The sequence below is a fragment of the Dermacentor silvarum genome, chromosome 8, assembly GCF_013339745.2.
Source record: "Dermacentor silvarum isolate Dsil-2018 chromosome 8, BIME_Dsil_1.4, whole genome shotgun sequence".
NCBI lineage: Eukaryota > Metazoa > Arthropoda > Arachnida > Ixodida > Ixodidae > Dermacentor > Dermacentor silvarum.
The window spans coordinates 92,136,304-92,162,232 of record NC_051161.1 but is presented as its reverse complement, the minus strand read 5'-3'; the positions used below and the strand labels follow the sequence as shown (position 1 = coordinate 92,162,232).

Genomic DNA, 25,929 nt, shown 5'->3' with positions numbered 1-25,929 from the left:
CACAATTACAGTGATCCCAATGGCAAGAATGAGAAGCAAGATTACGTTGTATTACAATAATTTCTTGCCACTATAAGGTTGCTATATAAAAGAAAACGATGATAAATATTGCCCCCCCCCCCCCTCCTCCCTTGTTGGGTATCTTAGTTCTTCCCTTGAAAGCCTGTGATCTGTCCTCGCCATTACTAAGTTGGCTGCATGTGTGCAGACACTACAGTCCACTCTTAAAGTAACCATAAAATTACTATTCAAACAAATATAACTTGAGATTATCCGCGTATAAGGCAAGGTGCTTCGAGTGTCGCGTTAGGTTGACTCATATTGGTATAAAACTTATTGCCGAGGCCTCCAGGTCAAAGCTGAGATGCAACCAAGCTCGAAATAATAATTTACTGCTTCCTTTAACAATGGACCGCACTGTATATAGAACGGGTTGCTTGAAGACTGCGGTATTCTTATAGCACTTTATCCTGTACTATCTGTACTAAACTAATGGCCTTGTCCGCCCTGTGACTTGTTCTATAGCTCTTGTAGTAAAATACTATTACACTTAAATAAAGTAACTTGCGGTCCCTGCGCCGGGTTGTTTTAGAGCGTTCTGAAGTGCCTTGAAATGCGCCTGCGTGTTTGGCACTCTCGAGCAACCATGGCCAGTGGAGTCCTGGAATGAGGACACCACCCACTCGTCCTCAAGATCAACGACCTCGATGGTCTAAATAAATGTTTCTCTCTCTCTCTCTCTCTCTCTCTCTCTCTGGCACTCTGAAACGAACTCTCAAAAGCGCACTCAGCTTGGAGCGATATGCTGTGCTGCCTGCAGTGCTATTTCTTTTTGTATATAGCTTAATTGCGCCAAATGAGGGATTCTGCATAAATCCAATGTTTATATCACTGTAACTATACTATTTACTCATCATGTATCATGTTTTTTGTTCGATTTCTTCTGTACTATTTGTATTATTTTGCTTAGTTTCCGTATGTTGGCCCATATACGTCAGACAATGCTTATTGTATGCGGTTTGTCACTGTCTCTCAAACGGGGCTGCGGACCTCGTCAAACTTTAATTACTTTTTTGCCCATTCTCTCCTTGCTATATTTCAGCTCCATCTAACTTTCAGATCCCTGCCTTCGTGCAGGGTAGCCAAGCGTACGTCTGTCTTATCACCTGATTGCCTTACTTTCACTAAGTCTTTCGCTTTATTGAAAAAAAAGTACTCTGTGCACTGCAGCATAGTCTACAGCCGTCCCCAGTCCGTTGTGGTCGAAAAAGAAGCCAAAACGAAAGGTTGCGCTGCCATCAGTTGCCTGTCACCGAGCTGCCTGGCCGAGTACTTGCCGTGGCAGTCAATCCTAAGCATGCTCTCGCCCTTCCGCCATTTCATTTTGACATTAACAAACTGTGGCTCCTGAAGACAAAAGAAGGAAGAATCCCATCCTGTATGCAGGGCCCATTCGTATCGATTCGCAGCCCTGTATATGTGCTTAGCCAGAAGTAGCAAGGTCTTCCAATAACTTGTAATTATTTCTCACCATAGCTCCGAAACTAACAAAATCTTGCACATGCTTCACGCGCATAACGAGACCACTAGACGCCTCTAGTTTGTGTTTCTCAACCAAGCGAGTTGATCATCCAGTCACCATGTGTGTCCTGAAGCTGCACGCGCTGTCTTCTGAAAGCCTTAAACAAATTTGGAGGACGCTTAAGCTTCGCCTTTAAAAGTGGTACGCGATAGCATTCAAGTATCCCTGGCTGCTTATCAGGCTTCCCGGCAACTGCAGCTTTTTTGTCCAACTTGGCCTCCGCGCGCGGCTGCCGAGGAGGCGAGCGCCACCTGGACGGTGTTTTTGCAAGAACGAAACCGCGGCGCGCCGCTGTTTGAATTGTAGAAATCCTGGAAAAGGGGTTTGTCTTTCAGTTTCGGCGTAAGAGAGAATTTGTTTTCTCACATGTTCAAATTACAATCCGACGCTATCACGTGTTTGGGTTGTGGTTAAGTCGTAGTTTACGATTTTTCTGACGGATGTTACTTTGAGAAATTCAGTTTTGTTTACTAACGCCTTGCGCCACGTGGAGGGCCTGCGTGGTCGGGGTGGTTCGGGATTATTATTTCCGCCAACGACGCCGGCGCGCCCACGCCAAAGCTGGATTTTCTGCGACACGGAGTCCTTAACGGTTTCGCGTTAATGTTTGCTGCGAACCAACATTTGAGGTCAACTGCAGTTTGCTGACTTTGTGAATGTTACTCCATTCACAGAAGCACAGTTGAATCTGATTGGCCCTCTGGCTTCTCAACGGTCGAGGCGGCATTTTTCGCACTAATTCGTCTGCTGATAACCCCTCCAGCGCTTGTTATACAGCAAATAACCACGCGCGTTCTTTCGTGATCATTTTTGATCTGCCATCTTTCCCGCTGCCGTAACATCCCTGATTACGATGCGCTGAAATCGCCAGGCACATTATAGCCTCAATACGAAGTTGCGGTCTTTTCATTCAAGCAGACGCTGCCAACGGGAAGCTGCCCATCATCAACAAGGCGGTCCTGGACGATGACGACATCACGCAAAATGCGTTCGTCGTGCTCGTTGCTGGGTGAGCTGCATAATTTATGCTTATTGCAAACTCTATCGACAAGTCCTTAACAACATGCGTCGTAGTGGCATCGCTAGCGTAAGACGTAACATGCTCGCACACTTCCCCTCGTTTAGGTTGTCATGTCAAATTGGCTCTCAGTCATTAGTTTCGTTAAGTCACTCACTTCAATCATCATCCTTGAGTCTAATGTCAATCATTTTGCCTGAGCGGCTCGGAAATTACCTGCGCCTTGAAGCTGACTAATCAAAAACGATACATCTGAACGAACACACTAATGAAATAGCATGCTACTACTAGAACATGGCGGCGAATTAATCACTTTCTTACAAAAGAGATGCGAATCACGTGTTTTTGTTTTGTATACGTGCCTACCTCGTTGATTCATTTTTTAAAGCATTTTTCACCCCTGCTCCACAGGTTCGAGACCACCAGCAACACCATGGCCTTGGTGACGCATATGCTTGTTCACTACCCGGAAGTACAGGAGAAAATGCGAGAAGAAATTTTCTCGGTCCTGAATCCCGACGTACGTCACTGCCTCACTTATCCCTTTTTAAGATCGCAAAGGCATGTCTGATTGCCTCAATCGCAACAAAACGAACAACATTGGACAAAACCTAAACTGAAAACCTATTTTAACAAAACTTTTTGCACGCAAACAATTGGTACATAACACGGAACAGTTTACTGTAAAGTTAGAATTTCTACCGGAACATGTGCGTTGGTCCTTCTCGCCCCAAGCTGGAAAACCGCTAATGAACTATGCCTCAACCATTCCAGGCTTGTGTAGAATGGCATAGTCATTTCATGTTTCCGGTCAGCGTTGTTGAAGCCATGTTACCACACTGTAAACATTGTGTTTCTTGGGCAAGTTGATCGGTTGAGAAAGGCGGGGTACCCGCTCGCTGTGATGCTGGCGTCATGCGCTAGACTAATGAAAAACCTTAAACACGATAAAGAACTATGCACCAAAAAAATCAAAGGCAGAAAGAATTAGCTTCCAAGGTTTCAGTGATTCCGTATGTGCATGGCCTTTCACAAAGACTTTTGGTGGCTGGGAGTTACGAAGTGGTGTTTTCGGCTAAAAACAAAATAACATGTGTATGTTCTAGGGTAAAAAGTAGGTTCGAAAGTAAGGATGATGCAAAGAAAGAATATAGTCTTGAACATCCGCGTGTATAAATGTAGGGCAGACTGCGAGATGCATTAACACGAGACTAAGGGAACACTTGTCCAGTCTGAAAGGTCGCCCTAGTACGCATTTGGCCATGCATATTTAAGAACCTGCCTGCTCACCTTGTCTTCGGAGCACCGGCATATTGTTTAGGCATCGAAATCAAACCGCGAGAGAAATTGTGGAAGCGCACTGGATTGCAAAACTAAAGGAAAAATGCATCACTCATCCTTCTGTTTCATTGCTATATAAAGAGAATTCGCTCTTGTCATCATATCTTTAACGTATTTTCATCTGAAGTGTTTGTTTTATGCGCATTGCTGTTTTTATGTTGACTGAGTTGCGCTGATCCGCGGGATTTATATTACAAGTGTTGTGATATGCGCTATTGATCTGTTCTGTTGACTGGATCGCGCAGATCTGTGGGTTCTTAAGCAAATGGTTCTTCGAAAATAAAACCAGTTGTTAGAAAGCGCTCGTCCTTCCATTGCCCCTTTTCTTCCTCATTGTTTGTTTGCACGCAAAAAGGTTTTTTTTTTTTTGATGAATCTGTTCCAACTAGGCCCACTCGCAGTTATGCTTCTGAAAACCTACCTGCTTTTTTGCTGTTGCCAAGCAAGAACAGAAAGCTTTTGCCACGAAATCTTGGTTGAGTCTACCTTCGCTTAAGCTTCACAAAAAAGGAGGGTGTTGAGTTAGCGCCGCTATACATGTTTGAAGCAATAACCTTGACAACCACGGAGCAATATATGTTCGTTGCGCTTTAGTGAAGGCGACAACATTTCATCCAACCCTCTAATTTTCCTCATTCGCCCGTGCTCTAGAAAAAAAAAGTTGAAGCAGAAACTCCACTGGAGTTATCTAAGTATGCGGAAGCTTTGTGCCACTTGCTCATTTCCACGCAGCACGGTGTCATTATCCATCTTATCAAACTTGATCCGACCAGCTTACCAACCAACTTACCAACCTTTATCGGTTGTCGTCAACCTTATCGGACTCGATTCTACCCTTATCAACCCTTATCGGTCGTTATCAACCTGGTTCGGATGCTTGTTTTCAGCTTGTTCTTTATGGAAATGTATGCTGTTATGCGTGTTGTGTGGGCGATTTCAATGAATGTACGTATGCACCGTTCACTTCACTCTGCTGAGCGCTTGTAGCCTCAGCCTCAGAGGGGTATGAGCCATTGCATTCGTCTAACGTGAAAGACGGTCTGGTTTCCTCGTTGGATAGACATGGAAATACTTACGCCTTTAAAAATAACTCCACTTGGTTATTGCACGGCTACTTACATGTTGCTTTTGCAGTGATGCATCACTACATTACAATGCATAGCGAACCATGAGACGACGACAGCGCATTAGCCATCTGCACTGTCAGTAACGTAGCTGAAATGGCAAACTAGCAAAGCCTGAATACCACGGCATTCCCGAAAAAAAAGTGATTCACGAGTTAGCTGCGCAGCGTGAAATCAGGCTGTAGACTGAGCAGATGCGTTCTTTTTTTTCCTACTCTTTTCTCCTCGTCTTCTCTGCCGTTGCCCATGCATCCCCCCTGTGCAGAGTAGCCGACCGGACAGTTATTCTGGTTAACCTCTCTGCCGTTATCTCTTGTATTCTCTCTCTATGCGAGTGTGCAGTGTGTATTCCAACGTTGAGCTGTGCGTTTAATTCCTCGTGGATAATCTGATATCCAGACATTTACTCTTTGCCGAAGGAGAGAAGCCGCAGAAAGATAAATTCTCGTTATTCTAATGAAACCCCGCGTCCAACTGTAAGCACGCCGAGTTAAGCACGTCATTGTCTCTAATGCCCAGTAGTAATAATGTCACAGCACTTCCGAACAGTTTCCAAAATACACTGACTTTGGCACCGAACTGACTCCGAGCTTTAAAGTGGGTCCGGTTTTCAGTCACTAGAACAACCAGGTGTGTTCAGGTGTTCAGGGCAATGCGAAACATCGCCCTCTGAATTTTTGTCGCTTTAGAGCACCGGAAGTACCACAGAGTACCCATCGTATTTTGCTAATTAACCGCCTCATGGTCACGTGCACAGGATGGGCAGGCGTCGTCGCGATAGGAGTGCGGGTCGAGATACCCCAAGTTCAGCAAGGACGAGTGGGACTCGCTTCTGCGTAGCCCCGCTCTAGACAAGCAAATCCTGGCTGTCCGGTGTGCCCGCGACCGGGCTGGTGGGCTAGACCTGCCGGTCCCGACGTGGGACTAGCCGGGTGCGCGACGAGTTCGCGTCCTCGCCGGACCTGTAATAAAAGTTATTTCACTCACTCACTCACGTGCAATGTGCCCGTGTGGAATATCGTAATCTTAGTGTGCCACCCTCTCAGAAAAAGAACAGTCAGCGCCCAAATAACCCGTTTCCAAAGCGACATCGCAGTGCTTAGTAGATAGCGATCACACATCAAGTCTCTAAACTTTCTGGATGGTGGCGCCGAGAGATCTCCTTTTCTCCCGAAGATGGAAAATAAAAATGCGTTACGGTGGATTAAATACAAAACTCAATGTCAGCAGTGTACGGCCGCTCGATAATTATACGACGATGCGCACGTGACGAAAAAAGTAAGGTAATGCCAGTTCTCCGGATCCCTAGAGCTCTCGGCGAGAAATCTAGCAACAACTGCGAACGCTGGCCCTCCACGTCCACACCCATTGACGGTGGCGCAACTCGACGGGCCACACCCTGTTATGTTTTCATCGAGTGGCCGTGGCAGTGGCCACACTACATTTGGGGCGCTAGGCTTTTGTAAAAGATTGCACATGCTTTCGCGCGTCTTTTTTATGGGAGCTCGTCCACGGCGTACGCGTGGGGAAAACAGGGGAAAGTATTATAGGATTTCTCTGGGCTTTTATTTAGGAGAAACTTATGCAGTGTGTCCAATTGAGCTCTATCACTTAGTGTGAAAATTTTGCGGACATCTCCTGATCGCTATTGATGTTCCTTAAACTGAAATAAATTCTGGGGATTTACGTGCCAAAACCACGATTTGATCATGAGGCCCGCCGTAGCGGGGGACTCCGGAATAATTTAGACCACCTGGGTTTCTTTAATGCTCACCCAAGGCAAGGTGCACGAACGTTTTGGCATTTTGTCCCCATCGAGATGCGGCCGCCGCAGCCGTATTGATGTTCGCGGTGCTAACATCTCGTTCATTTACGCTTCCAGGAGCCCATCACGTACAACACCATACAAAATCTCCCGTATATGAACTGCGTCTTCATGGAGACAATGAGGCTCTACCCTCCGGCATTCGCGTGAGTACAAACTATGCCTATACTCTGGCAAGCCTCGTGATTTCGTATTTGTGGTCCAGTTATGTCTTTACAGTACAGTCGATGTACGCTTTGCCTACTTTAAATGCTCGGCATTCTTATTGTCACGGCTAAAACATGTCTGCGTACCGCTTGTGAGATTGATGCGCCGCTAAAAAGATCAAAGGATGATTATGCGATTGTGCTAGGCGTTCATAAAATTCAGCTTTTACGAACTACGGCACTGCCTCTCTCTATTTGTTTTGTTTCTGCATTTTGTCATCGCATAATCGTAATAACCAAGATTACATGGCAGTGTGGAGCGGATATGGGGACTTAAATGGGGGGCAGCAATGCTTTTATATACATGTTAATGACAACGTATCGAAAACTTGATGTCCAGACAAACTAAGCAGTGTAGCGACTGCTGTTTGTTGAAACTAAAAGGCTGCACAATGTTTCTAGTAATTGGATTCGCTCAGATTTAGAAAACAACGTTTGCTATTGCTAGAATTGTTAATATTCTTGATATGACATAAAAAAGTGTATGTATGGTTATTACTTTACCGACTATTCCCGGACAACAACAACAAAAAATAATGGTGGATGCAGAAGAAGGAGTAGTTTAATGATTTGAAAATGTAGAGAGGTCGGCCGGAAAATGGAACATCTGGCCTGCTACTCTACGTAAGGGAAGGGGAAGAGGGGAAGAAAGAGGGTCACAATGGGGGATGACAATGGGAGGAACAAGGTGAAAGGACACATTGCATAAATATAACAATCGTGAGTCCAGGCCCGTGTCGCCTAAGAAACGTGAAATAGCACGCATTGTTTCTATCGTCTGCCAACTCCGTGGCCATGCGCCCAGCAAGAGGTGTTCCGACAGTGGTCCATTGTATAAATGCCTCAAGGTAGCTGCCAGTGTCAGTCTTGCGCGCGCATACTCAGGGCACACCACGAGCAAATGGTCTATAGTCTCTATAACACCACACACTGAACAGTCCGGGGAGTCTGTCCGTCCAATGATGTGCAAGTATTTGCGCGTGAAAGCGACGCCTAATCGCAGTCTGTGTATCAGGCATGTATGAGGGCGTGGGATTCCACGCAGAACAGGAAATTGCATATCTGGATCCAGCCTTTTAAGGCGGACGTGACGAGAGTCTGGCTGGGCCCAGTATGTTTTCGTCGCACTCCTCATTAATTTCGACAGGAGGCATGTGATGTCCGGTCGAGAGAACGGCACTACAGTTCGCAGGCCATTGCTGAGGGCGGGCTTTGCTTCAGCATCGGTCATCTGATTACCATTGAGCCCACAGTGTCCCGGGGTCCATTGGAACACTATGCGGTGGTGTTTTTCTTGAGCGCATGAAAGTAGCTCGGTGATCTGTAGTACCTGCAGACCTTGATATGCGGTGTGGCGCAGGTAGCATCCCAAAATTTGCAGCGCGGCTTTTGAGTCCGTGAAAATGCACCATTCTTGAGGTCTTTCCCCGCAGATGTGGCGAATCGCTTCCCGAATAGCCACAAGCTCTGCAGCGGTTGATGTTGAATTGTGATCTAGAATGAAACTTCGAGTCATCTGCTGGGCTGGTATCACCACAGCTGCTGTCGATGCATTTGGTGACGCGGACCCATCTGTGTAAACATGAACATAGGTCTGGTATTCTGACCAGATGTACGCCAGAGCCAGTTGTTGTAGTCCGCTAACGGGAACTAATGATTTCTTTAGTATGCCGGGGACGCGCACGCATACCGCAGGTTGAACCATCACTCACGGTGGTTTGACGGGGTGATATGGAAGGGCATAGCCTGATGTTATGTGGGCTAGATGGCAGCAGAGTGCGTTTGTGAAACTGCTGTCCGGCCGCTCATGTAGAACCGACGTCAATGGATGGCAATGGTGTCGTGTTAGTAACCGTAGATATACTCGAAGTGGTTCGTGGGACAGGTATACCGATAATGGGCATACGCGGGCTTCCTCAATTGTGCCTTTGTTGGAGGCTCGCCGTGGCAAGCCGAGGCATATCTTGAGTGCCTGCGCTTGAACGCTCTCTAATGTCCGTAAACAGGAAATACTCAAGTTTGAGAGTATCGTGAGGCTCTATCGAATGTAGCCTACAAATAGAGACTGATAAAGTCGTAGTAAGGAGCCTTCCGTGGGGCCCCATTTCATGCCTGCTACGAAGCGAAGAACATGGCAAAGCAGATTAAGTTTTTGCTTCAAAATATTTACATGTCTTGACCACGACAAACCACGGTCAATGATAATGCCCAAGAATCTGTGGTGGGAGACATAAGGTATTATAACACCGGTAATGGAGATCGGATAGCGGCAGACGGATTTGCGCGTGAATGCCTCCACAGCACATTTCTCAGAAGCTATGAGCAAACCCTGACGCCGTATGTTCGTGAAGTAGATGATACAGCACGTTGTAATCTCGCACGTAGTTGTGGGCGTCTTGTACCAGAAGCCCAGATGCAGATGTCATCTGCATATGCACTGATGTGGATGTGAGCTGGAAGTTCGCTCACCAGGCCAATCAGTGCCACATTAAATAATGCTGGGCTGAGAACTCCTCCCTGAGGCACTCCACGGCAACCCTGATGACGATTAGTCTCTCCGTAAGGCGTGGACATGTAAACGAAACGGCCGCTGAGGTAGCTCACAATCCAAAGGTAGAGCCGGCCGCCAACGCCCAAGTCATCTAGGGAATCGAGAATGGCTTCATGTAGGATGTTGTCGTAGGCCCCTTTGATGTCTAAGAAAACAGCGGCGACAAGTCGGCGTCGACGTTTTTCATGTTCCACTGTCGTAACGAGGTCAATGACGCTGTCAATCGAAGAACGACCCCGCCGAAAGCCGGTCATCATGTTCGGATAAAGATCATTTCTCTCCAGAAACCATTCGAGTCACGCCAGGACCATTCGTTCCATAACTTTTCCAACACAGCTGGCTAATGCAACTGGCCGGTATGAGGTAAGCTCATAAGGAGTCTTTCCAGGCTTCAAGAAAGCAACCAGGCGGCTGACCTTCCACTGCTCCGGAACAATACCGGAAACCCATGTGTCATTGTAATAATTGAGCAGCGCAGTGCGACCAGCCCTGCCAAGGTGAGAGAGAGACGAGTACGAAATCCCGTCAGGGCCGCGGCAGATGAATGGCCACACGACGCAAGAGCAGCCTCTAATTCAGGCATCGTAAAGAGCAAGTCGTAGTGGTCACTGGGGGAAGGAGGCGCAAATCCCTCGAATTGAATTGAGGCTGGCCGAGTTGTGCCCACAATCATTTTACAGAAGGCGTCCACTACCTCTACATCAGTGCGACGTTGGTAAAGGGCTAGAGCACTGAAAGGGTACCTTTCTTGTGGGGGGAGAACGCAGGCTCCTGACTACATGCCAAATATGTGACAGCGGCTTGCGAGGATCCAGTGATGAACAGAACTTTCTCCAGCGCTTCCTTCCTAATTTCTCGAGATGGCGCTTTATTTGTCGTTGAGCTCGGCGACAAAGGGCGGGATCGTACGTGGATTTCGTCCTTCTGTATTTCCTTTCAGCGCGCCGTCGGACTGCGCGCAACCTCTCGAATTCCACGTCGATAGGAGACCCCGGCGTAGGTGCACATATGTTCCGCGTGGCCTCACCGAGGGCGGACATGATCAAGCCTTCTATTTGGGTTGGTGACTCGAGATCCGCACAGGAATTCTCCACGAATGTCTTAAAAGTGGGCCAGTCTGTGCACCGCACATGAGACGAAGGGGTAGGTGCGAACTACTTCACACAGATATACGTTGGTATGTGATCACTGCCATGTGTTTCCACATCACTGAACCCGCTAATAGAGGACTGTAGTCGTGAGGAAGCAAACGTCAGGTCCAAGCAGCTACTATAGGACGTGCCACGCAGAAACGTAGGAGAGCCATCGTTAATATTGACGAAATCATGGGAGTGCATAAAGTCGGACAGGGCTTTGCCTCGGTTATTCATTACTGCACTTCCCCATTGGGGGTGATGAGCATTGAAGTCGCCCACAAGATGAGGAGCTGTACAACTCTGGATTGCTGAAGACAGGTACGAGAAATCAATGTGATCTCTGGGTGGAATGTAGCCGCCGAGTAACGAGAAGACCCGTCCTTTAAGCGTTAACGTCAAGCAAATGTAGTGGTTCGTGTTATGGGGCTGGAGGACATGGCGGTAGTGTGAGATATCTCGGCGTATGCACACTAACACCTTGCTGGTTTCATCAGCTTCTCGAGACCACATCAATACATATCCAGAAAGGCGGAAAGCAGAAGGCACGTTGGGCTCACATATCACAATCACAGGGAAGCGGTATTTCTGGACGCGCTGTCGGAAGTCACTGAGGCGACCACGCAGTCCTCGGGCATTCCACTGCATAACTACACTGCGACGTATGCGCATCGACACAGAGGAGGGGCTGTGTGGTATTGGCTAACCAATAACTGCAGTGCCGCCAAAAGCGGCTCAATTGCGTCCAAAAACTGAACAACAACCCTTGCTGTTGGCGTATTGAGGCCTGAAAGCAGCGTGCGCATGGAGTGTGCAAGTTGTTTCAGAAGAACGTTCACCTGCTGGCCTTCCGGCTTGTCCATATTGTCTGCTGGAACGGCATGGAATCTTGGACGCGTTGATTCGGCGGCCTTGGATGGCAGAGCAGGCCATTCAACGTCAGAGGAGGTGGATAATATACTTGCAACTTTCTGAACAACCGTGGTAACACGGGGCGCTGCAGCAGGCGGCGTCTTATCATTCTGTGGCTCAAGACGTTGAGGCAACTGAGCGGAGAGTTGCTTTGAAGGTGGCTGAGCCAAACTAGTGGTGTGTGACTGGGCGTCGGCGTCGGGAACGACGTTTGCGGCGACAAATAGACGCGGCCGCTTCTTGGTGACTTGAGTTGTCTTTTGCCATCTTCTTCAGGGTGAGCCTCTCGTTCTTCACCATAGGACAGTCTTTAGCCGTCGCCTCATGAGCACCGAAGCAGTTGGTACACTTGACAGTCTCCGTCGTGCAAGTATCATGCTGGTGTGAGCCGCCGCATCGACGGCAGGATATTTCGTTTCTGCAAACAGCACTCACATGGCCAATCTTGTTGCATTTGTGGCATTGAACAGGCCTGGGAACATACAGACGGACAGGATGCCGCACGTAGCCCACCTTGACGTGGGATGGGATAGAGTCGGTTTCAAAGTCGGCGGATGCAGCACGCTCGTTGGAGTCAATGTAAAGCAAAGCTTTCGTGCACCGTCTCAATAAAATTCAATGCAAAGGGACACGTGCTGCGTGCAAATTATACGAACCGGAATGTGAAATGTCGGAATGTGAAACGAAATGTTTGTGAAGCGGGTAAATAAATGCTGTATAACTTAACTGCGTCCGAACATTTGCATTTACTTTAATTCGGTGCAGCGTGCAATCTTATGTAATGTTTGTGTTTATGCACTACACTGTCACAAGCTGCGCCGAAATGCAAACAACAGTTCTTACGAAAGTGAAAATTCCCCAATGTGAAAATTCGACGCCGAAATGTCATAAAGAAGCAGGGCGTGTTTGAGGTTTGTTGAGGGAATATTGAGGAGAGGTATAAGCAGCGAGAAGGGCGAAACATATGTAAATATAGTTAAAGCTTCTGTGCCGCTTCTATCAAAGTGGTACATACTTAGTGGCACAAGAATGGTGAAGGCCAAATATAAAAATGTGACAAAAGTAAAGAAGTTGTTGAAAAATCGCACGCTATTCTATTATCAGGTCTCCGCAGTAAAAAAAATACATATGAGCCTACGTTATACTTACAGGTTTTATGTAATAAGTTTACTGCTTAAAAATGCAGAACTGGGTGCGTCCACCTGCACTACTTCGTTGCTCAAGTTTCCGTGCCATAGAAACCATAGCAACCCATGGCCACATGCGCAGCTTTTTTTAAGAAATGTGGTAGCCCACATTGAGAAAACCAAATGAGTCATTCAAAATCACGCGCCATTCCATTAAGAGGGCCGTGTTCTTTAGAGATACGAATGAGACTATGTACATTATGTGTGCAGGTTTGTGTAGCCATATATTGTATTATTAGGCAAGGCAGGAGTGCACTTCCTCGCACTACTTTGTCAGTTAGCATGCAGTGGTTATAAATGTCGGTGTTATTACGTTATTATTACAATAACGAACATGTCCCGAGAGACAACGACCGGCCAACCGGCCGGCGGACGCAAATCTATATTGAGCTAAGCACCGAAAGAGTCGCCTTAAAATGTCTGACAACTCGGTCTAGCCCGAACTCGCTGCTCCTGAATGACGCACGCGGAAAGCTATGAATCACCGCTGGATGTCTCGATTTACCGAAGCCTTGTTGTTCCGAAATTCCAAGAACAGTTATATCGACAACCTCACGCCTGCAAGTGCACGCTGCATGCTATGCACTGTGGACGGCTCTTTTTCAGCGTAACCTGCTGATACAGTATTTCGGTCAGCGCATTCTTGCCTCACCCTAATGCGCAGGGATACTTCCCAACTTTGCACAAACACGACAGAGTGGTCCCAAGAAGATCGAGACTCTAAATGATTAACAGTGGGCGATCAAGATAAGTCTCCGATCGGGGCCAATGTTTCGACAAGGGACCTGTCTTTATCAGGACAATCCCTGTTTTCCTTCGCGGGTTTCTAATAGCCCCCTCTCTGCCTACGGCAATAAGCCTCAATAAATATGAAAGAGTAAAGTGGCGCTGCAAGTGCTTCTCTAGGGTTGGTAACAGGTAACTCGGCCTATCATTCGGCCTATATGAGAGCGAGAGAGAAAAGAAGAGGGGAAGGTAGGTACATTCACCAATGACGTGTCCGGTTGGCTACCCTGCACTTGTAGAACGCGAAATGGGGCAGAATAGATAAGAAGTAAAATGAAAATGAATAATAATAAGTCATTGTGAACACATTAGCAGAGGAGCGTCCGCTGTCACAAGCGTTCCTACAGTCCATTCGCCTTCGAGAAGTGCAGAAAGCCTTCCTCCGAGAGTGCTCCATTATCCAATCCGCTCAGTCTAGCTAGTAGAGCACATCGCTAGGTGTCAGAGGATGGGTAGCGGCTCTAAATGCGCTCCATTGTCCCGTTGCACCCACATAGTTTGCACGCCGCACTATTGGCATTCCTATTAGGAATGAATAGCGTTAGTAAATGACTGAAAATAAAAGCAGCGGTAAGGAAAAGTCGAAAGTAAAAAAATAAATCGGCAGACTTGAGCAATCCCATTCGCTTATAGTTCGTATAAGACAGCAGCGGGCTCTCCCGGCTGACACCGCCATTTTCTTGGTGTTGCTGGTCAAGTGGCACATCCCCGTCGTTAGGGATCGTCATCTTCTCAAAAGCATCTTCTGTGCGATACGTACGTCGTCGTCTTCGTCCGCGATAGCATCGTCTGCCACTGCCTCCGTGATTCCTACACAGACGCTGCCCTTTTTTTAAAAAGTCTCTGATTCAGCGGTCGAAACGGCCTCGCAGGATTTTATACCTCCTTAGTGCTGAAGGCTCAAGAAGCCTTGTGGACGCACGACGTAATCAACAATGTACTCGGCGGCAGCTTCTTAATGTGCAGTCATGAGGAAGCATCACTGCTTGGTTAACGTCGCTTGTACTTGCATAACAAGGCGAGATCCCCAAACTCCCCAATGAAACTACGAAGTCCTGGGTGATTCGCACCTACGCTTTACGAGGTATTTAGGGTGGATTGGTTCAAAAATGTTACCGACTAGGCGATAATGATGTTGGTGTTGATTACGGTGATGATAATGATGATGACGATGACGACGAGTCAAAATTGCCATAAGGGAAGAAGCATAATCTGTAAAAGAGTAACCAGGCTTGCAATGGCAAGAGAAAGGAAAAGATGACTGTCGGCGGTAATGCGTTTAGCATTGAATCAATATAGCGATGCCACCTGTTGCCATCGTCGAAACGACCTATGTATGTATGAGGCGTGTGCTGCAGCGGGATTCGTCTTTCGCTAAGAACACTCGGTGCCACCAAGCGCCGCTGCTGCGAAGCCTGTGCATGCCCTCCGAAATTCGTGGCGCGCCGGTGCGTGCCAACGCTGAGAAACGCATCAAGCGACAGCCGGCCTCCTCTCTCACGCTTCTTTCTTGACACGCTGCGCCGTCTGGTGGCACCGCCGAGAAGTGCGCGCGTGGCCTCCGAGAGGAGAAGCGTGACGTGCCGGTGCCTGCGGACACTGACAATTGTTTCCTTGCTTGCCGCAGATTCAGTGGCGCATATATACTCAGTGACTCATGTTGGCGAGAAGTTCATTGGAGTGCGACACATACCTATAGTGCATTCATGGCGCAGCTCACCAAAGCGTCGGCGTGAAAGGCGTTCATTGAAAAGCGGAACATACGTACCCAGTGCATTTGTGGTGCAGTCTGCTGAAGCGTCGGGTTGCTGTCCTTGAATCCTTGCGACATGGATTCCCCTCAGCATCGGAGAAATTTACCGAATATGTTTCCTCACTGTAGAGCTGCACATTCTCAGTGGCACTTACCTAGTTACCAAAGTTGGCGTCAAAGACGTTCATTGAACAGAGGCACGCACCTACTGCAACATACTATAGGTGACCCAAGTTGGCATCGAAGAGGTTCGTTGGAGACCAGCACTGACCGAGTGGCACATATTAAGTACGCCAAGTCGGCGTCCAAGCGTTTCTTCGAGAAGCCGTACCTACCCATTCTCGCATCTATATTGACCCATGTCGGCGTGAAAGATTCATTGAAGGATGACACGGTTGTACACAACGCCACATACTGAGTGACCCAAGTTGGTCCGATGGTTGGTTTCGAACCGTGTTATACTTCCGCACAGCAGCGCTATGCGCTACCCATTCCACCAATGACTACCCAGCGACCTAGGTAGGCGTGAAAATGGTTAGATTGGTTAGATACAAACACACGTAGATATATATGTAGATACACAGATAAATATCCCCGGAATGTGCGGGATGTACCCTAGTAGTTAATGCATTAAAAGCATTCTCGCTCATGATTCTAACAATTTTTATCGCGCCCAGGTTCGTTACACGAGAGGCCACTGTGGATAAAGAGTACGGCAAGCTTCGCATACCCGCCGGTACTGCTGTAATGGCAGCCGTTGAGTACATTCACAGGGATCCACGACACTGGGAAAACCCGGACAAGTTCGATCCTGACAGGTAAGAGGTCTACCGGTGCCCTATTTGCGATGCTTGCTCGAAAACAATAAACGAGCAAGTTAGCGAGCCTCTATTTGTCGGTAAATTACCGTGAGCCTCCAATTTTCGCCCCACGACAGGCATATCGATGTGCTTTCGCTTAAACGGCCACTCCCCAGAAAGTATTTCCGACGTATTTGCAGCGTGTCGTCTCTTCGGCTGTATCACTTCGCGCGATTACTGTGCTTTAATTGAGCATTTGATGTGTTGCGTTCGTTCGCTGTTTTCACTCAGAACCGCACGAAGCGCATTCTGTATAGTCGTGCGGCGGGAAGGAGGCGTGGCGGTTTCGTGACGAAAATACGTCAGAAATACGGCGCATGTGGTTGGTACTTTAGCGACAAAGCTTGACATCAGAAACGACCTGCCGCTTGGTGCGATGCTAAACGACCACGTTCGAGGACTCTGCACGAGTTAACATCACGCAAGAAAGTTCACGGCACATGTTAGTCAGAATTCCTAAAAGATAAGGCCCTCGCAACGTTTTAAGGATCTAAAGCTGCTATCACCACTCATGGCTCGTATTTTCTACTGAAATAAAGAGGGCAATGTGACACTTATGCGAGTCAGAGGCGTTTCATATGACGTCTCTCTGCAATGTTGGCGTTTCACTTGTGGCAGGAATCCCCACACCGAATTGTATTCCTTTTGTGATATTTGTTGCGCAGGGGTCATTCTAAGCCATCCTGCAATGATGAATTTGTTTGTGTCGGTACCTTTTGATGGAAAGAACATTCCTTGCACCGAGCAATATTTCATTGCGGAAACACTAATAAATGAAACTGTGTGATGTTAGTGTCTTAGAAATGTGTCCTCTAGAAACCTAGACACCGCAGACGCAGGCCGCACACTCAACCCCACCCATTTGAGACTAAAATCCACATTTTACAACAACAAAAAAAATCTCTATACAATTCGCTGCATATCCAGGAACGCTACGGCCGTATGCCGTTAGGTTTATTGGACAAATTAAGCATTTTTCATCACGAGCACTCGCTCCCGCTTACTGGTTCCAGTGGACCCCACTCATGAATACGTACTTTACTCAAAATCAGGTGAACTCATTCACACACGTAGTCTCGTAGACTCAAAACCGCATGTAATCACATGTTATCCAGACTTGCGTGAGCTCTTTTATACCTACAGACGTTCCATGTACATCGGTCTCACTCTCAGACTTATGTTCATTCTGGTTCACTTCTGATCATTCACACTGAAACTAACGCCTACTCAGACTCCCCTAGATTCAGTCAAAGACTCATGCCACCTAGAACTCACTTTAATTCACTCGATAATTATCCTTCATTCATACGCACCAGAGCTCACTAAGATTTAGACACACGGGTTACTAATCAGCGAGCTTGAACCCTTGTTGTTGAAACAGCTCAGTCACAGCCCGACTAGACTTGTGATGCCTGAGTCTATATTCATGAGCTCCCCAACTTACGCCTAAATTTGATTTTTGGGAACTTGACGGAGCTAGGGCAAGCTCAAAGCAGCGATTTAATACTGCCCTATGGCGCAGGTTTCTGCCGAAGAACAAGTCGAAGATCAACACCATGGCCATGCAGGGCTTCGGAAATGGTCCGCGTAACTGCATCGGCATGCGCTTCGCCCAGATGGAGCTGCGGTATACGTTCGCGCACATTCTAAGGAAATATCGGTTCGAAAAGACGGAGAACAGCGAGGTGGTGAGTGCTCTTCGACGTTTCTCGTGCAGGCTGACAAAGTACTTTGACATCTTTATATTATCTTGTTGCGTAGCCAGAAAGGGCGCAGTCTCTCGTTTGGCGCTGTGCTTCCGCTAATCTTAAGTTTCTTCCATGATGATTGTTTGATAACGAACGTTGGTTTTTTGGGAAACGCACATCGCGCTTTCTCTCATTACAGCGGAAGCATTATATTGAAAGGAAGTCGAGGTCAGTGAACTGATTTTATCGACGAAAGCCCTTTTCCTCTTCCAAACCACAATCTCTATCTCTCTCCCGCACGCCGGCATTGTGGAAAGGAGGTTAGATTGCGCACCGCATTGATGGAGAGAGGAGAGGGTGAGGGGTGTAGAGAGGAAGCGCGCGTCGGTGTGCTTAGTTCGTCCGGATCACGTGGTCCCCTCGCGGTGCGTGTCAGTCTCAACGAGATGCGCCGCTGTTCGACTCGCGCACCGGCGTCAATAGGGTGCGCCGTATCACGTGACCGCGTCCCGTCGTGCGCACAAGGTCTCGACTGGCTGCGCCGGACTGCAGGAGATAGTAATTTGCTAAAAAAAAAGTGTTGTAGCATTCAATGGGCTTTCTTTGTTCAGCCTGCACACCAACGCCCAACAGAAGCTGACATTGTTTTACTTTCTATCGCAGGACCCGCCCAAGATAGAGACGAATCCAATCATCCTCAAGATCAAGAAAGGCGTGAAGGTCAGAGCAGTGCCTCTGTGACCAAGCGACAGACGTACGGACCTAAAATTGCACGACACATCGATCTCGATGTCACTGTTCATGTGTGCACGTTTGGTTTCTTTTCTGCGATTCGGACTCTACATGGGTGCCTGTGTGCTGGTGTCTAAGGCGTCAATACAGCAAGCGGAAGTGCTCAAGCAACTTTTTGTACCGTACCTGTGGACCGAAGGGGTAGTTGGACGTGTGGCACCTAACTGGACAATGGACCGCATTACTTCGCGGCTCGACAAATAGTCAAACACCTTTGCCTTAATAGTCATTTGTGACGTCTTCAACCGGGATCACCTCACTTGACCATAGGCCAGTGCTTGAAGGGAAGTGCATCATGACTTTCTTTTTTTCGTCGTTGGCACGGCGCAATTCCACAACTGGCTATAATAGCGTTTAACGCACTCAGAGCTCTCCTTTAATTAGGTGTGTACTTGTGTGCCTGATTTTTCGGTATGTGGAGTCGACTAGAAAATGTTACGGATCATGGAACCTGAGAAAAAGGTCAATATCTTCGCATCCTCACAACGCAGCCTGGTATTTGCGTTTCCAGCCTCTGCTAGTATTATACGAACAACATTGTGACGTGTGGTTTTACTGGCTACTGTTATAGGCTACTCAGAAATTGAACGCTTTCTGAGATCCCGTGGACCGTAAATTTTAGTGGTCGACTGTACCTAGCGACCGTCTTTTGAGCTCATAAAAGTACGAACGGGTTCGAACGCAGAATAAAAGGTTACCAACTCCCTTCCAGCCTCTGCATGCTTGCCTTCATTGTACACGTATGAAAGCATTAAAAAGGTACCGTACAAAACTATGAGATTATGTACCATGTAGACGCGAAATTCGAAGCGAAGAGGCCCAATTTATCGTTCCTAAATACGTCGGGCCCGGTATAATGTGAGGAATGTGTTTGGTTCCATTCAATATTTGTTTATCGGCCACCGTTCACAACCAGCCGATACTGGCGATAACGTTGGCGGAATGCCCCTTGGACCACTGACAAATAGGAATTGAAATGCAGTAGAATATTTAGACTAGCCCGGCCCAGTGTTCCAGTACGACACGAACCGGGCAGGCATGGAAATTTCGAGTCGGGGACATGTCAGAGCCTCCGTTTTTCATAGACCCGTTCTGTTTACTGCTGAATTCATTTGGATTTTTATCCCGCAACAACTGCTTCCATTCTTGAGTACCTATAGCATGCATTTAAAGGGAACACGTGGCTGTTAATTAAAGCACAAAATCCGACGACGCTTAAGCATTTATCATCATGAGTTGTGAATGCGAAAGCATTAATTATTGTGCAATTGAACGCCGCTGAGCGGTCCTTCGACTTATGAACTCCTCGCCGGCAAGCGATCGTGTTTTGACTTGGACTACTGAGGCGCAGTTAGAACGCAGGCGAGAGCTTGCGCGCACAAGGAACGCGCGGAATACGCAGGCTTCCGAGAGTGAGAGCGAGGGTGACGTGGCGTCGCGGCGATCCCCTCTCCCCTCTCGCAACACCTGGCGCGCTAATATGGGGCAGAAGTAGGACCCTTTCACCCGCTCTGCTCCCTCGAGGCGCGCTCGTGACGTAGCGTCGCAGCCAATGGGAATTTCTGGTGCCGTTCCGCTTGACCAGACGAAAGACGCCGGCTTTTTCGCTCAATGAGCCATTAGACACTTTCGCATCGAAATAACTGCGATATTTCGTAAACACTGAAGAAAAAAGCGGTTCATAAAACGTGCTAGATGGGCATCCATGCAGAAAAGTACCATACACAGACTGTGGACAACATTCTATGCATGCAAGTATATCTTATCGCATGCAGAGGTTGCGTGCCCAGGGACAATATCTGTGCCCCCCCCCCCCCTCCCCTTGCACTTCCCCATGTCGGATTTTAGGGTGACAATAAGTAGAGCGAATTGTGACAGAGTGCACAGAAACGTGGTCTATTGATCGGCGGGGGACACGCGCAATATCAGCCGGTATTTCTGAGTAATCTGTGCCAACAAAGGTGTTCATTACATACCCAGTAACAATCGTAGCGGTATTTATTACCACTAGCAAATGTAAAGATGTCTATTACGATGAATTGGCTGTGCGGCCTAGCAGTTATGCAGCCTTTACCTAGCACGGCTGCGTCAGAGAGGCAATGTGCAAGCTGCAGCACAACGGTTCGTGGTCTCGCACGGTGCATTATGGCACGGCTAATGCGAGTGTTAATCTTGTGCCTGGTGGAGCTTTGCCGCACCACACGAAAACCTTCGCCAAACTCTATCGGCCATGGTCTCGACTTCTGGTGCGCCATATGCGCCTCTTCGAGAGAGGACAATGACAACCATCGGCTGTCCACCACCAGGGAGCACCACCTCAACAAAGAGCACTTGGACTGGACTCGTCATATAATAGCTTTATTGTTCTTTTTCTCATAAATACTTCCTTACGTATTCACTTATATCATGTACCTGAAACACCATAAAACAAGGCAGCGATATAAAGCTTCTTGTGATACAAAACATCCTTGCATGTTTCATGCATGTTTCGTTCATGTGTAGCAGCTTACAGTGTGGGCTCGCTCATCGCCGAACTTCTATACAGTATTTGTTGAAGGAAGACGCAGTGCGGGCATTACGCAGACGAAACGAGAAGGCACTTGAAATGCATATTATTTTTTTTTTCCAGAGAGTAACAGGCGACGCGAGCGGTGTGGGTGAGGAGGTGTTTCAGTGGGGCTACGTACCGTCTCTAAATAGCTTCACATGGCCACTCACTTACAAACGTGTGAACAGAGAAGATACCCTGTGAATCCCACCACAAGCAGATGGCCAATTAGTGAGCCTCGCAGCACACCATGACACGCTTTGGAGACAGTAAGGAATACGGCTGGTGTAATATGGTTACGTGCGTAATATACCTTTTAATGCGTTCGATGGTGTTCATGTGGTTTCTGCATTCGTCTATCATCCTCTATCGAAGTCGTCTATCGGAAGAAAAAAGTCTACTGACCGCATCAAGTGGCTGTGCAAGGGTCGCTACGCTTCTTGCAATCCGCCAGTCTGTGTGAGCGCCTATAATAAAAAAAAAAACACCTTTCCGCTATCGCGCGCGCTCGTGCGTGCGTGCGTGCGTGCGTGCGTGCGTGCGCGTGCGTGCGTGCGTGTGCGTGTGCGTGTGCGTGCGTGCGTGCGTGCGTGCGTGCGTGCGTGCGTGTGCGTGTGCGTGCGTGTGATATCTTGTGCCACTCTCTTCCCAAACTCCCTTCCCCTCTCTCATTTCAGGGTGACAATTAAAAACTTTTAACCGGTAAACCTCCCTGCCATTCGTCTCTGTTCATTCTCTCTCTCTCTCTCACTCTTCATTGTGGATTTATTGCAGCAAGGAATCAACAACAACATCTTTCTGCACAAGCGGTGAGAACTGAGAGGTTTAGCTCTTGATTTGAGAAATTGTAATTCGTAAACTAAACTCTCCTCTCGAAAGAACCCCAATGCTGCCGCAAATTACTTATCTTTCGAATGCATAAGAACTTAGAACACACCGTTCACCGGATGCGCTGTGCTGTAACGATAACAAGGGCATTAAGCAGACTACGAACTAACTACGGACCACCATTTTGAGGTCTATAAAGCATTCCTATAAAGCAGCTCACGGTGGTCAAAATTATTCCGGGGCCCTCTACTACGGCATGCCTCATAATCAGAACTGGTTTTGGCACGTAAAACCCCAGAAAGACGAAGAACGTTCCCTACATGCACTAAATGCTGCGATAGTCCCATTACTGAATTTAGTCAAAGGAACTGGGGTAAGTAGGCAGAAAAATGCAAGAACATTTTTACATTTCTAGTGTGCTTGATTGCTGACCACCAGCTCCCCAAGTGATTGATCGTGCATCTCAATTTAAGGGAGAGATTTTTCAATCCTTTTGATTGTAACATATGCAGAACATGTGTATACGCAATCAAATATCGAATGCGTTCTTACAGTACATTGGGAATCTATTTTTCAAGTGCTGCAAATGTGCACCGCATGAGAAGTTGAAACATTTTTTATCACCCTTAGAAGACCTTAAGTTCAATAATGTCCTCCAACACGTGGTATTCTTAGTAAAACTTTTTCACTACTCATTCGTCTCGATAGGTTTGCTCAGAGAGTAATTGTGGAAAGATAAAGAACATGCAACTACTGTGACGGATTATCTGAGTATATTGTCAGTCATCACACGATATAAGTTACAATCTTCTTGTTTTGCAAACGAAAAAAAAATGGTGATGCTTCCCTTCGTGAATATGCGTTACGCGCTAGCGTATAGGTGCCATTCCTATATAATTGCGATAGGAATCATATGGACACTCCAGGCGCATGTCTACCATCGTGGTCACCGCGATTTTCGGTATAAAGTCCAAGGGCGATAACATCGTCTCCGCGTGTCGTATGCTGTAAGTGCCAGTGAAAGCGTGCGACAGTGAGCCGAATCGCGCACAAGGGAAAAAAGTGTGAAGGCAGCGCGGGGTGGAGGGGGGAGCGGCTTGTACTATGGTAGCAAGTGCGTAATTTGTGCAGCGGTGCGCGCCGTATCTTGAAAGCTACCTGAAGATGCAACGACTTCGGGATCGGTCGACTCGCGGTTGTCCTGCCGCCGCTGGCATTGCTGCTCCGTCCTTCTCGCACGGAGCTCGGCCACTCGATAACCAGACGAACCCGGTACCTCCATAGCGCGCACACAACCCGTATCAACTGCCAGAAGAGGTCAACCAAGCTCACTTCACCTACCCTCCTCCTCTGCGAGGTTTCGCCGCTATTCTCATTCCCCGCTTCGCTCAACACCACCTAGACTTTCCTCTAGGTGGTGTTGCTTGCCGCGCGCTTATTGCGCCCCTTCGTACTTTACCCGTCGCGCAATTTTATTCTCCACCTCCAAGCGCCTTCCTCGTCCGCTTCCTTCGCGGCTTCACACTGCCCCTCGATGGCCCTCGGTGCGCATAGCCATTTACGCTTGCTCGTAAAAATAAGGGGGAGGGTGGTGGGGGGGGGGGGGGGGGGGAACGGATTCTTGATTACCTTTCCAGCCCTATAATCTAGCCCTGTAGTTAAACCATTGCCGGCATGCGCCCGTGTTTCTTTTACGTCTGTATGTGTCTACGTGCAACGCCGATTTGCAAATGGACAGCCCACCACCACAACATTGTCTACCCTGCCAATTCCGGACTGACAGGCAACCAGTTTTGCATCTCAAAACAAAAAAGGTGGCCTACTGAAGTTACACTCCCGAGCTGCACTAACCGCTTTAACAGAGACAGTTACCGTGCGTATTTGCAAATGACACAAAAAAACAGGACACCGAGAACAAATAAAGAAAAAATACACTTATGCGCACTCCCATGTCAAAGTTTAATGAAAGCGAAGACAAACACATTGTCTTTCACAGAGTGCTCCGTCTGTACCACTGTACAAGAGTGAATTTATTCTTCCTTTAAAATCTTCAAGCTAGGAGGTTACGTTAATCTACATTCTTTCTACTGGTTACCTTGCCATGTTGTTTCGCGTTCTTCCTTCTGGTAGTCATTGTACAATGTTTTGGTGGTTGCATTGCGCTGCGAAATCATCTGACCGTGGTTTGTTAAAATATAGTGTGCTCACTTTCATTCAACTTTCGGTTGCGAGTGTCCTTGCTCAGTGTATTTTGCGCTTTTCTCAATTATGCATCGAAACGAACTCGCTTAGTTCCCTACCTTGTTACGGTTCCGATGACAGAACGTGGGCCAACGCTAGGCACGCATAGCGCTGCGCCTCAGTTTAGATCGCACAGAACGAATCACTGTATAAACAGATAGCGCCTTAGGGGTTATCTACTCACGTCCCTCGTGGCGCAACGCACACATCCATCCAAAGAGGGGAGGTGTGCACAATGGGCATGACGTGTTCGGGTAGCAACACTTTGTTTATTCTGATTGCATACCCTAGCCCCGGCGGTGCACACGAATTGAGCATGTGCAAGTGCCCCGCGCATTCCTTTGTTCGACGGCCCTTAGCACAATCGTAGTGTCATGTTCACTCGCACTCATTCAGGTAATGCCCATGCAACAATGAAACAAATTTTGTCTTTTTTTCTTTTCCAGCGCGAGGGAGGGAAGATTTGGCTGTGGTGGTGGCATTTCAGAAAGGATTAGCTTGGGGAGTGTTAGCCTTCAACAGCACGACCGGTGCTACTCGGACCTGGTTGAAAACGACATGTTCACACGGGCACACGTTCAACTGCCATGCGTGAATGAAAGAAGGGGGGCGAAGAACTACCTCACTGATGATGATGATGATGATGATGTGAATTGTTTAATGGCGTGAGGGCCAGGTCTGGTCGAATAGTGCCATGTAAGTGATTATGAGTATTCAATGGAACAACAACTTCGTTTCACGCAAGCTTTGGGAGAACAGTTGTCGTGAACACGTGTGTGCTCATGTCTGACACATTTTCTCTCCATAACAAAAAAAAAAAAAACGCGTTGTTGCCTCACGAAACCGCACAGCGAATTATGAGGCAAGCCGTAAAGTTTTGGTAATTTTGACCAAGTGTGGTACTTTAACCTGCACCCAGAGCGTTGTACGCGAGCGTTTTTGCATTCCTCCTCCATCGGAATGTTTGCAACGCGACTGGGAGTCGATCCCCCGACCGCGTACTCGGCACTAGAACGGCATAGTAGTGCGCCACCACGACTGGTTGCTTGCTCATAAGAAACATATTTGGCGGAACGGGTACGTATGAGCTGCGATGCTTTATCCTTGAGTTGGAGCTAACATGTGTGTTGGGGGTTTATCAGGCGGGGCTAGTCAGGTACTATGTACGATACAAACTCGTCCGCTTGGTTCGCTCTTGGTTCGTCCGCTCTATTCAAAGCAAGTAATTTATTTTGTTTACAGGAATCACCCTGAGAAATGTGAAGTCAATTTGAGCATTTGTTGACGTGATTTTAATCTTTGCCTGGATTTCCGCGAAATTAGGAAACAATGCTGTGCCGCTTACGCTTGGGTGTTGCATTCACCAACACGTGTTTGATTGGAATGGCTGATAGCACCGAGTATAATCCCTGCGGTGTCGTTGAGACTATATAACACCTACTATGCTACTGTCCATCTTTTCAAAACGAAAGACATGACCTCTGCAACGTTCTCAATAGGCTAGATAGAAGACCGTTCACTTTGAGCAAGATCATGGGACCTCGAATATCACAG

General features: G+C 47.7%; 1 protein-coding gene across 1 annotated transcript in view; it reads left to right on the top strand.

The window, feature by feature from the left end:
• LOC119462279 (thromboxane-A synthase-like) overlaps positions 1 to 19,455 on the top strand; it is an 89,589-nt gene extending 70,134 nt beyond the window's left edge. The window contains exons 10-15 of the mRNA XM_049673235.1: positions 2,501 to 2,591; positions 3,012 to 3,120; positions 6,948 to 7,036; positions 16,096 to 16,236; positions 17,801 to 17,966; positions 18,630 to 19,455. Of these exons, the coding sequence (XP_049529192.1) occupies positions 2,501 to 2,591; positions 3,012 to 3,120; positions 6,948 to 7,036; positions 16,096 to 16,236; positions 17,801 to 17,966; positions 18,630 to 18,707 (674 nt within the window). The 3' untranslated portion in view covers positions 18,708 to 19,455. The remainder of the gene's footprint in view (positions 1 to 2,500; positions 2,592 to 3,011; positions 3,121 to 6,947; positions 7,037 to 16,095; positions 16,237 to 17,800; positions 17,967 to 18,629) is intronic.
• The last annotated feature ends 6,474 nt before the right edge of the window (positions 19,456 to 25,929 follow it).